Source organism: Parasteatoda tepidariorum, chromosome 3, assembly GCF_043381705.1.
Source record: "Parasteatoda tepidariorum isolate YZ-2023 chromosome 3, CAS_Ptep_4.0, whole genome shotgun sequence".
In the NCBI taxonomy this organism is placed as follows: domain Eukaryota; kingdom Metazoa; phylum Arthropoda; class Arachnida; order Araneae; family Theridiidae; genus Parasteatoda; species Parasteatoda tepidariorum.
The window spans coordinates 68,999,158-69,010,490 of NC_092206.1; the positions used below are offsets into that span (position 1 = coordinate 68,999,158).

Sequence of the window (11,333 nt, forward strand, 5' to 3'; positions counted from 1 at the left end):
TTAATGTTGGTAACAAAATACTAACTACAATCTCTAATATGACATACCGTGATAGAAAATTATTATCAATCGTATGTTGGTACGAACTAGACAGGACATGATTTTTACTGACAAAATATTAAAAAAAAAAGCTTTACAAACCATACACACTTTTGATAACTATGTGAGAAAAGCAATTTTTTTATACGAAACTAACAAACACAAGTCAACAGAATTAGCAGTATTGCTGGAATTTATAGATTGATTTAGAAAAATAAAACATTTGCCCGACAAGAAGTTACTTTTAGTTAGGGCAAAAAATAGTTTTGTTTCATATTTGTCCTCACCTTCAGCGTTTTTTAAGCTTCGGGAAGGAGAATGGAGAAAATATTTTCTGAAAAAGAATTTTTCTTCGAATAGAATGTTTCCCTTCTTTTACAGAAAGAAATAAAACTGATAAGTACAATTGCACACTTTGCGACTGTTATTAACAATGTAGAATGAAAGATCCCATAAATATTTAAGGCTAACTTTGATTATTTATTGCATTATATGTGTCTCATTTTTTTTAATATACCATATTCAATGAGCACATTTATGACTTTTCTACTCGCAGATGATTCATATTTTAAAAATTTAATAATTTGATTTTCTCTTAATCAATTTCGATCATCTTAAATTAACACCGATAATTTCAGTTCAACATTTTACTTTATCTACCGAAATATTAACTAGGTTTGATTTTTGGCTATGTATTTATTTTTTTTGTCAACCAATATTTTTATTGTCTCAGCACAAAACGTTTAGCAAAATCTTTGATTTTAATATCTCCTGCTTCAAATGGATAGTAATGTTTGGTTGAAGAAGACCACAGATTATATATAAAATGTTTTTTCTTTTACCTCTGGATCAATAACTTTTAACTAGGCTTGATATACTGATTGTTGAGAAATCAAGTGTAATACTACTTATACGTCAGTCTAATTTCTTTTTCATTTCACTTGAAAAAAGTTTTAAAAAAAGATGAAATTGGTTGACAAATTTAAAATCAAAATAAATTAATTAAAATAAAAATTAGATGAAATTTTAAAAGAAGCACTATACATACATTTTCATTTGATAAGGAATCACCTACTTCAAATGTAATAATTTAAAAAAAAAAATAAACAGGCTTATTGTTTTCTGAGCATTTCAAAAAAATTTCATCTGGGGAAAAAATACATGTTGTCATCAAAAGTGATTTGAAAGGGAAAAAAGCTCTTAAGAATGATTTAGAGCATGAAATACTTTCCGAAAACTATTTGAAGCGTATATATATATATATATATATATATAATATTAATACTCTTAATAAATCAATAAAATTCAAAAATATTTTTTAATTGTCCTCACATGAAGCTAATTATGCCAATTTATTCTATCAGGTCTTATGATGACTTTTAAGTAGTTTTTTTCTTCTTAAAATTATCGTGAACAATCAAATGATTTGCTAATTAAAGGGGGTCTAATTAGCGTTTATACAGAATTCATCTAATATTAAGGAAATATTTAAAATTAGATTTAACATGAACGTCATTCAAATAGACTTTAGGTAATAATTTTACATGAAACTATATGTTTAGGTCAATTTGAAAAGTTTAGATAAATATGAAAAAAAATGTAGTGAACTTATTGATATATTAAAATTATATAAAATATTTAAAAAATATGATATAGGAAGCTGTGACTAAGCTTTAAGGCATTTTTTTTTCATTTTTCAAAGCATTATTTATTTGTTAGAAAATGCTTTACTTTTTTCAGCATTAAACACCTGAAAAGAATATGAAAAGCTGTCATACTTTAGATCCCTTATGTTTGTAAAGAAATTCTCTTTATTTAAATCGAAACAAATTGTCGATTTTAAGAAGAGAGTAATAATGATCGATTTTCGTGTAAGATCGAATATTTATGTTGTTGCAATGCAGTTTTATAAGAAATAAAGTCATACATATAATATATTTTTAAAAAAATCTTTATCTTTTATCTTTTAAAAATCATTATAGTATATTTTTAAAATAATGAACAAATTACAATTGAATTTAAAATTAATCATTTAATTATGTTATTATTTAAAATATAACCCTACATAAAAAAATCCACATAAGAAACAATTTTCTACTTATGACAAAGAAAAGAAGCCAAAATAATTTTTAATGCAGACACCACACTCAAAACATTCAATAATCTTGAAAAAAATGAATATCATATTTATAAAAGGATATGAAAATATTTAATATTATTTCAAAAAATGGTTCTACATTATTTGAAAGACATTCTGCTAACATACAGTCGTGACTTTCGTAAAATAATAATTATAAGCGATATTAAAATGCAATGGAAAATACATTGTAAGCTTTCATACTGAGCATATTTTTCTTAGGTATCATTAAAAAGTAATCTACTTTTTAAAAACTTGTAAATTGTAAAGGGCTATATATATTTAAGCAAATATGTACAGAAATTAATATTGATTTCCCTTTTAATAGTATTAATTGTAAATTCTTGTTAATATATGACCTATTGTTAATGAAATTTTTCTCCGTCCAATTTTGTATTTGTCGTATACATAATTTTAAATAATTTTAAATTTACTATTGCATGCATTATTCAAAATTTTTTTTTTATATTTTATAAAGAAATGTCAATTATCAAACGAATTATATTTACCAATAAAAATTTCTTACATCTTAACTTTTAAGCAACAAAATTAAAATAATTTATATAAAGTAAAAATTTTCTGAAATATTAGTTTTGAAATTTGCTATAAACAAAAGTACTACTCAATTATTCACATAAAATTTATAATTATACATCTGGTTACCAATATTTCACCGATAGCAGCTAAATAATTAAAGAACAATCCCAACAATATTTACGCCAGTTCAAGCCATAATAGTTTATTCTGCTCATTATGGAATATCGAAAGAATATCAACTGAAGAGTAGGACGGATTTAAAAAACTTTATTACTTATTTTTTCAATTTGAGAACGGAAAATATTTTTTAAATTTTATAAGAAAATGAGCTTTTTACAAGGAATTTCGACTTTCGAGAAAAAAGAAAGATGAATGACGTTGAAGTCAAACGTAGTATTTTATAAAACAATATCTTCTACAATTCCTTTAAATTTATCATTTAAAAAATAATCCATGCATTTAAACTCAGTGAGAAACAAATTTTAAATATTTCTTTGCAACACAGAATGATCTTTTGAAATTAAAATAATTTTGAAATTCACGATTAACTAAACTGGGACTCAATGACTCACATTAAATTTATTATTATAAATCAGATAACTAATAATTTACCAATAGCAGCCAAATAATTCAAACAAATCACGGTGATACATATTCAACTTCAAATCACCATTCGAGTGATTAAAGTTTATCCAGCTTACTATGGATAATCAGATAACTGCTGTGAGGGACAGCTTCAAAATACCCTATTAGCCGCTTTGCTAATTGCTTTTAAAGTTTCGTCGGAGGAATTAACAGAAGGAAAAGCTCACTTATAATTCAAAACCTATACAAAGTAACTTTTGTTCAAAGTACATCCAATATGAGAATAACTATTTGGATGAATTCATATTATCAATATTGCTCAAAGAGAGATGAGTGTAATATATCTAAATTATAGATTTACAATTTACATTAAAGAGCTTTGTTTTATTGCTAACAATAATACAGTGAATAAGTTTTGAAGCGACCTAACACAAAAACAATATGTTTTCAGCAAAATATTAGTTTTACTAAAAAAGGCATTGTTTTTACTTTCAAAAAATAATAAAAAACGTACATAGTTAATTGCATTTAAAACATGTACATAGCTTTCAGAAATTCAGTATTGTGTAAAGCATTTTTCATATCAATTTCTGTAGATATTAAAGATTATTTACATGTTTGCCCTCTTCTTATAGACAGAATACTTATTTTCACATGTTATGCAATTTTGGAGGAAATGAAAGTTAATGGAATGAAAGATGCTGATAAGAGCAAAATATTTAATTTTTTATCATAGCAAAATTTTTCTTCTGGGAAATACTTTAGTAGTATACATAAATCAGAAAAGAAACTATAAATAATAATAAGTGAGAACTATTAATAGATAAGTAAATGTGGAAACAAAAGTTCATATCATGCAAAAAAAAATCAAATTGTTAACAAAGTAAAACATACATTTGATCAAGGATGGAAAATTTTGATTTTAGTCTACTTGACTACTTGACTTACTAACGAAAGAGCTATTGCTGGTTGTGTATGACACTGAAATTATCGTCAAATGTTGTCCATTGTGTGCGTGATTCATGAAAGATCTAATAATCTAGCAGGCCAAGGACACATGTCGACATTATGTAAAGCATACTGAGTTACAACATCAGCATGAGAACAAGCATTAGGCTGTTGCAAAATACCCCCTTGAATGATGCTCATGAATGGCAAAAAACAGGCTGAATCCCCAGGTTGAAGCAAAAATTGGCAGTCAAGGTGTATGGAATAGCCACAAAAGTTCTTCCTGCTGTCATAGGAAAATGCTCCCCATATCATATTTCCAGATGTAGGTAGTGAGTGTTTAGACAAGAGACAGGTTGGTATCAGTCGCTCACCTGGCCACATTCTAACCAATATACGGCTATCACTGTCACTAAGGTAGAACCGAATTTCATCAGAATAAACATTAGATCTCCACTCTGTTCTGCAATCAACTCTAACTCGACCTCACTCATAACCAAATCACCATCATCCTTACAGCAAATCACCGTCTTTAACGACGGTGATTTGGTGTAAGTGGAATGCAAGTTACAGGGTGCATCGCTCAGAGCTGTACTTATAGAAGGCGATTTGTAACAGTTCGTTGTATCATTGCATTGCTACCAAATTTAGATTATCTAGCACAACTCTTTCTTGGTGTTTGGATTTTTTTCCGTCAGTGTATGTTTGTTTAACTAGCACGTATGGCTATTTGCAATATAATTTACTTTAAGTTCAAGGAGCATAATATTAGAGACTTGCACTGATGTGATTACTGACAAATCTTGGCAATAAACAGGAAATATATTTGCGAGTCGGGATATCATTAATCTAATGAAACAAAGCATAGGAGAAGTTGTTGACAATATGAGAGAATCGGTGAACCATATAGAAATTGTATTGAAGAATCAGTAAATGACTGAACAAATTTGTGATTAGCAAAGAAAAGTTTATAAATCTTTGGAAACTTCTTTTCTAAAAATTCATGTTAAAGTTTTTGGATGTGAAGGATACGGAGCAGTTTGAATTTCACTGCAAAAGAATTTATTATAATTTCATAAATTTTAAAAGACATTTTCCTAAAAGAATCTCTTTCTAATGATAAGGGGCTCTCTTATTTCAAATCTTATTTTAACATAATAAAGCAACATGCACATTATGAACATAATACATAATGAAAACAGAGCTTTTTTCTCAGAATTTAGAGTTCCAATTACTTAATATGTCCACTGTAACACTAATTGAGTTATTCATGAAATAAATCGTAGTTTTGCTAGGTTTAAAAACACTAATTTCTCGTGCAACAGAAAGTGGACGCATGTTGTTCAAAACATGAAACAAGACAGAGGGTGATTTTTTTTAATATCTTTTCCTCAGTACTACTTATTAATATGTGTGCACGTCTGCAATGAATAAATTTACTTAAAAAAATGTTTTTCTTCTTCTTTTGTTTGGAAATTTTGCAATGACTGAAACTTTTTACTTTAAATCTGTTCACTTGAGAACCACATTTCACAATCATCTTTTAATATTTACTTTGTTTTCATATGGTTTAGCACTTAAACTAAATGTTTAGCCAAAACGTCATTAACTCAACTGTGTTTTTTTACGTCTATACTCTTTATTTATATCCGAGATCTGAGCTTGACAGGTTGCCCTATGACAACTGCAGCTCTGTTTTGGATACTTTACAAAACTCTCTTGGCCCCAGTTCTAAACCTGCCATGAAATGATTTATCTGTGAAGCCTTTACGTTAATAGACATACATAGTCTACAGGTTAATAAAGTCTTAAGTAAAAACCATAAAGAAGTAAAAGCAATGGATGCTCCAGAAAAATGAAGCGAGCAAACAAAGTTTTATAAACAATAGATAAATTAATATCTTTTTTCACCATTAAATGATTAATTAAATGATGTTCCAGAGAAGTTTAATGGAAAAAACTATCTAATCGATAAATAGAGTGAAAATTAAATATATTTTCATGACCAAGAGGAAATATAGCTAATTTGTAGCTAATTTCCGTTTAGGAGACTTTCCATCACTCCCTATGATTCAATGGCCATTTCCCATGACGTTCACCAACATAAACCAACATCCATGAACATCCACTCATGTTCTCTTTGCTGATATCTTGCAATAGACTCTAGGCTTATGTGGAAGAAATACAGGAAGAACTGGCACATAATTATATATATATATACGCCATACATATGATAACGCTATTTATAAGATTGCGTTATGTTTGTTCTAACATGCTGATAATATGTCCTATTACATTTTCTTGTTTTTACTACAGCTGAGTTATAAAAATATATTTTTTATAGGTCCTGCTAAAATTGTCATATACATCTAGATTCAACTTAAATGAAGTGGTTTGTATGATAATATAGTCAAGATATCGATCGATAAGAATTTAAGTAAAAACTCGCATGTATCTTACAATGAAGTAAAAAATCCATATACTGTGTCAGTGTCATAACACTGTTATAATTTTTAAAAATTACCAAAATATTTACTCCCTAAAATTCACAAAAATGCTTTTGCTAAAGAAAAATAAGCAAATAAATATAGAAGAGTCTGATTAGATAACGATAATAATGGCTTCTCTCTATTCTCTAGAAAATCTGTCTTTTTCTCGATTCTTAAATATTTAGGTTACAATTTTTAAATTTTTAATAAATGCGCGTATTTTGCAAGTACATTGGGCTGATTTTCCATTAATAAAGCAACATTCTAGACAAAAAAAATATTTAAGTTAAAATAAGCTTAATTTTACTATTTTGTTTTGCGTTAAACCAAAGAATATATATATATATATATATGTTGGGGATGTAACAATATTTACCTCCAGATTATATGGAGTTAAAATTATAATTTATATGAATACCATAACTGCATATGATATAACTATATGAAGATTGTATGGTACACTTACGTGATATACTTATATGATTACTATACTGCTATAACATTTGTATACTTACATAAAATTTGAAAGTTTACATATTTTTTGTGTAAAACTTAATAACTTTCGTCATATATCAATGCTGAAATTTCAACATTACTAACAAAGAAAGTTTTAGATACATTATCTAACTGCAGTAAGCAGTTCAAGTACAAATTACGCGTGTAGTAAAATGAAATATATGGTAGAGTCGCTTAAGGGATAAGTAACTTTAAATATGTATATTTTATTTAAAAATTATAAATTGATGGTTTTGGAATTAATGTTTTTTTTTACGATTAAAAACATCTACAGTTGTCATTATAAAGTAGCTGCGATAGTAAATAAAATTTATCTCTATTGATATTAAAATCGATGGATAGCTTACTAATTTGTTTTAATGAATTGGAGTAAATAAACTAGTTTAGAAAAAATATTTTTCAAGTAGAAATATCAGTTGAAATTGAATTTTGTAGAATGCAATAAAATATAATATGAATGATCAAATTCCCATTTATTATTCCCATTAATGAAGTGAGAAATGATTTAGAGAATTTGTTATTGTGTAAAATACAATTGTTCAGAAATTTCGTCATTTCTTCAATTGCTTAATGTTTGGTATTCAGTAAAATTGATTAAAATACATATTTTGACAAAGACACTAAATTATCAATGTGACAAAGGTATTAATGAGTATTTGAGAACGTAAGTTTAATGTTAAATACTTAATTGAAAACATATTAAAAATGTAAATGTTAATATTTGCAAATAATATTATAGTTTGAATAATCTATGTAAAAGGGTGGTGGATGAGGTATTTAATTAAAAACGTAACAATGATAAATTTATCTTTTCTCGTAGCAACAAAACATTGAACTTAACTTATAACTTGACAAATGACTTTTTTAAAAGTATTTATATTTTGAATAAATTTGCTTCATTTGAAGCAAAAAATTGCAAAAAAAAAGTTATATTTTAGAGTCATAAATATTATCTTCTATTTATAGAAAAACTACGTACACTCTTATCGACTTACCACATCCAAAAACTGCTTAAACTTCTATCGAGGCATAGACTTCTAGTTAAAGTCTATGCCTCTAGTACCCAGATGAAAGCATAATTGAAAATCCAATAAGAAGATGCGCACGCCACGCAAATAAAGTGATATAAATCAATGTTAGTATTGATTAAAGCGTCACACTTTTTCATGACATTTTTCATGCATGTTGAAAAAAATTCAATAAAAAGTACATATCTCATAAGATGTATAATAAATATGAATATCTCTTCAAGCAGAATAAAATAGACAAAAATCGAAGACTAGAAAAAAAGGAAAGTAAATGTAAATTGTAAGATGAAAACAATGTTTTATTTAAGTCTATATTTGGTATACATTAAAGTGACATTAAGAAAATTTAATCAACTTTAATTCTATGTCGATTTTTTCAAAAGAGAATACGTAAAAAAAAAACTTTATAACTACTCCTACCTATAATACTTACCGTGCCTAAAATTAAGCAAGCATATATTCACTAAAATATTCAGTGGTGATCTCCACACAAAAAATATGAATGCGTTTTAATATCAAGAAAATATGTTTTTAAATAATCTTAAATGTTCAGATTTCAAAATTTATAAGTATTGATATTTATATGAAAGCATTTTTATTTCACACTATTTTTACTGATTAGAATGATTTAAGAAATAAACAAAGATCACCAGTAAAATCGTAGGTAAAATTCTGGGAAATAATATTTTTCAATAATATTAATATCTTAATTGTTCTTAATGTAACGCCATTGTCTTAAAACTTATGGTCATTGGACGCTCCCCCTAATACTATGTTAAGTATGGTAAGTTTTGCAAAGATAAGAAAATACTAATGCTTTTATCATAAGTATTTTTTTTCTTTTTGAAAAGTGCACTAATATATATATACATAATAAAGCAACATGCACATTATGAACANAATTGTTTACTTTTAACGAAAAAGGTTTAAAAAAGTATTTCTGTAAACAAATAAATACGTGGTTTCAGATAACTTTAGGAATACTAGTTTGGTGACGTAGATCTTCCATGCTACTATATATATATTTATATATATGTGGTATATATAAATTCGTATGACATGCGGACGTTGGATTTACGGTAAATAGTATTAATTTAAGGTAAGTAATTAAGGTTTAAGTAATTTAAGGTAAATAGTATTAATTGCTAAATTTCGTGTTTTGTTTTGAATATATTTTGAAAATATTAATCCTTGTTTCGAACGTTAATATGATTTGCTGTGACAAACCTTGTACCAACAGCATAGCACTGCAGCTTTTTTAAGTATTGATTCTGATGATCATGATGACTTTTAATCTTTTGACAAAGCTGCTTCAATTAACTGCATGTCTGCAGAAAAATTAATAAATTTTAGTTTTTTTTTATATGTATTATCTTGTACCATTATCAATGTGTCCTTTAAACCATTTTGGAACACTCTTTTAACAAATGTAATTAAAATCACAATAACATTTTCGAATCTACGCTTGTATATTATGTTTATTAATCTTACCTATTATTCCTCCGTATACTTGAACAACAAGTTCTGCCATCAACGTCACAATTTTGAGAAAAATCCAGGATTTTTGTTGCAGTATTCCAAGCACAATTCTCATTTCAAATAATATTTCCGGCACACTATGACGTCAGAGGAAAAACTGATTAATCCTAAGAGTCTCCACTGAGACGTCTACTGGTTCGGAGCACACTCAATCATTTGAGACCATTCAAACTTTTTTTTTGCTATGCTAAAAGTCTTGCGCTTCGGTAGTAATTCAAAGCGGCAAAGTTTGTTTGAAAATGTTCCGGGGAAAGAGATCCTGTTTTTCCCGAGGAGAAGCACCGTCTGGCTTGGAATCCACGAGGCTTTTGGAGTGAGGAAACAGGATCGGGCGATAGGGAAGTGGGAATCCGGAGTTGGGACGAACGGAATGAGCAGGCATTCGTTGAGAATGGATCGATAAAGAGCTTTATGTACAAGAATTTAATTCTATTCGTGTTTTTTTTATGATTAATGTAGTTTTTCTTAATTATTACTGTTCAAAACAGAAAATTAACTGTATTCAATAAACTTAATATAATATGAGTAACTGTGTTACATGAAACATACGATTTTAAACAGCTAAGTTGAAAATAAAATTCGATATCATATCTTGTCAATAGATTTTTTTAACTTCAAAGTCATATGCATAGATTCTTCTATCAAAACTCTTAGTAAGTAGCTGAATATAAAATTGTTGCTTAATAACGAGTTGAACCTAGGATGATCGTACTGCAAAAATAGTTTCTGTAATTCCCATGAACTTGTTAAAGCTCTAGAAATTTCTGACCATAGTTTTATCAACTAAAAACTCTCATATTATTAAAAAAAAAATTTTGTGTAAAATAATAGTTCTTTTTTAATTGTGTCGAAATTTTTTCTGCTGGCAGAAGTTGGATTATGAAGATTAAATCGTGGAATTTTGAATCTCAGAAGAGGATGTAGTCGCAATTTTTTAAAAAGGTGAAGAAAAAATAAAAATTATAGAAAAGTGTGTATACCTTACAATTCAAAACCTTTTTTGACTATTATTAAAAGGCATGGTAAAAAAATAAAAATTCATTTTTTTACACTGAATTACGTTAAGATACACTAGATTTCTAATTGTGAGCAATGTTCAAAAACTTCGTAAAAGTAAATTAGCATGAAATGATGTAAACTTTTGATCGCTTTTCTGTGTTAAATATCGAAGCATTTATGATGAATTGTCGTCACGCTCAACTCTTAATTTGAAAGTCATGAATCCAAATGACTTTTTTATTTACAGAAAGTACGTTTTTATCCATGCTTCAGTACATTATAAGTTAATTCTATAAAATTTAATATTGGAACTTAGTACGTTTATATTTGAGCACTGCGCTAGAAAACTGCACTATCTTATTTCGTCCTTTGCACTAGAAAACTTTGCCAATAAAGAAGTCTGAATAATTAATTTAGTGATAAATAAGAAAAACAACAAACAACTTGCTATGATATTTTATAAGCATTTCATAAAACAAGGTAATATCAATCACACTATTAAATGAGCTTAACAAT

General features: G+C 27.2%; 1 protein-coding gene across 2 annotated transcripts in view; it reads right to left on the minus strand.

The window, feature by feature from the left end:
- The window catches only part of LOC107444069 (CD166 antigen homolog), a 130,495-nt gene extending 120,362 nt beyond the window's left edge, over positions 1 to 10,133 (minus strand). The window contains exon 1 of one of the 2 annotated variants that reach the window (XM_016058142.3): positions 9,771 to 10,133. In XM_016058142.3, the coding sequence (XP_015913628.1) occupies positions 9,771 to 9,873 (103 nt within the window). In that variant the 5' untranslated portion in view covers positions 9,874 to 10,133. The remainder of the gene's footprint in view (positions 1 to 9,770) is intronic. The other variant, XM_016058141.3, reaches the window with a different exon arrangement.
- Positions 10,134 to 11,333: the final 1,200 nt, after the last annotated feature.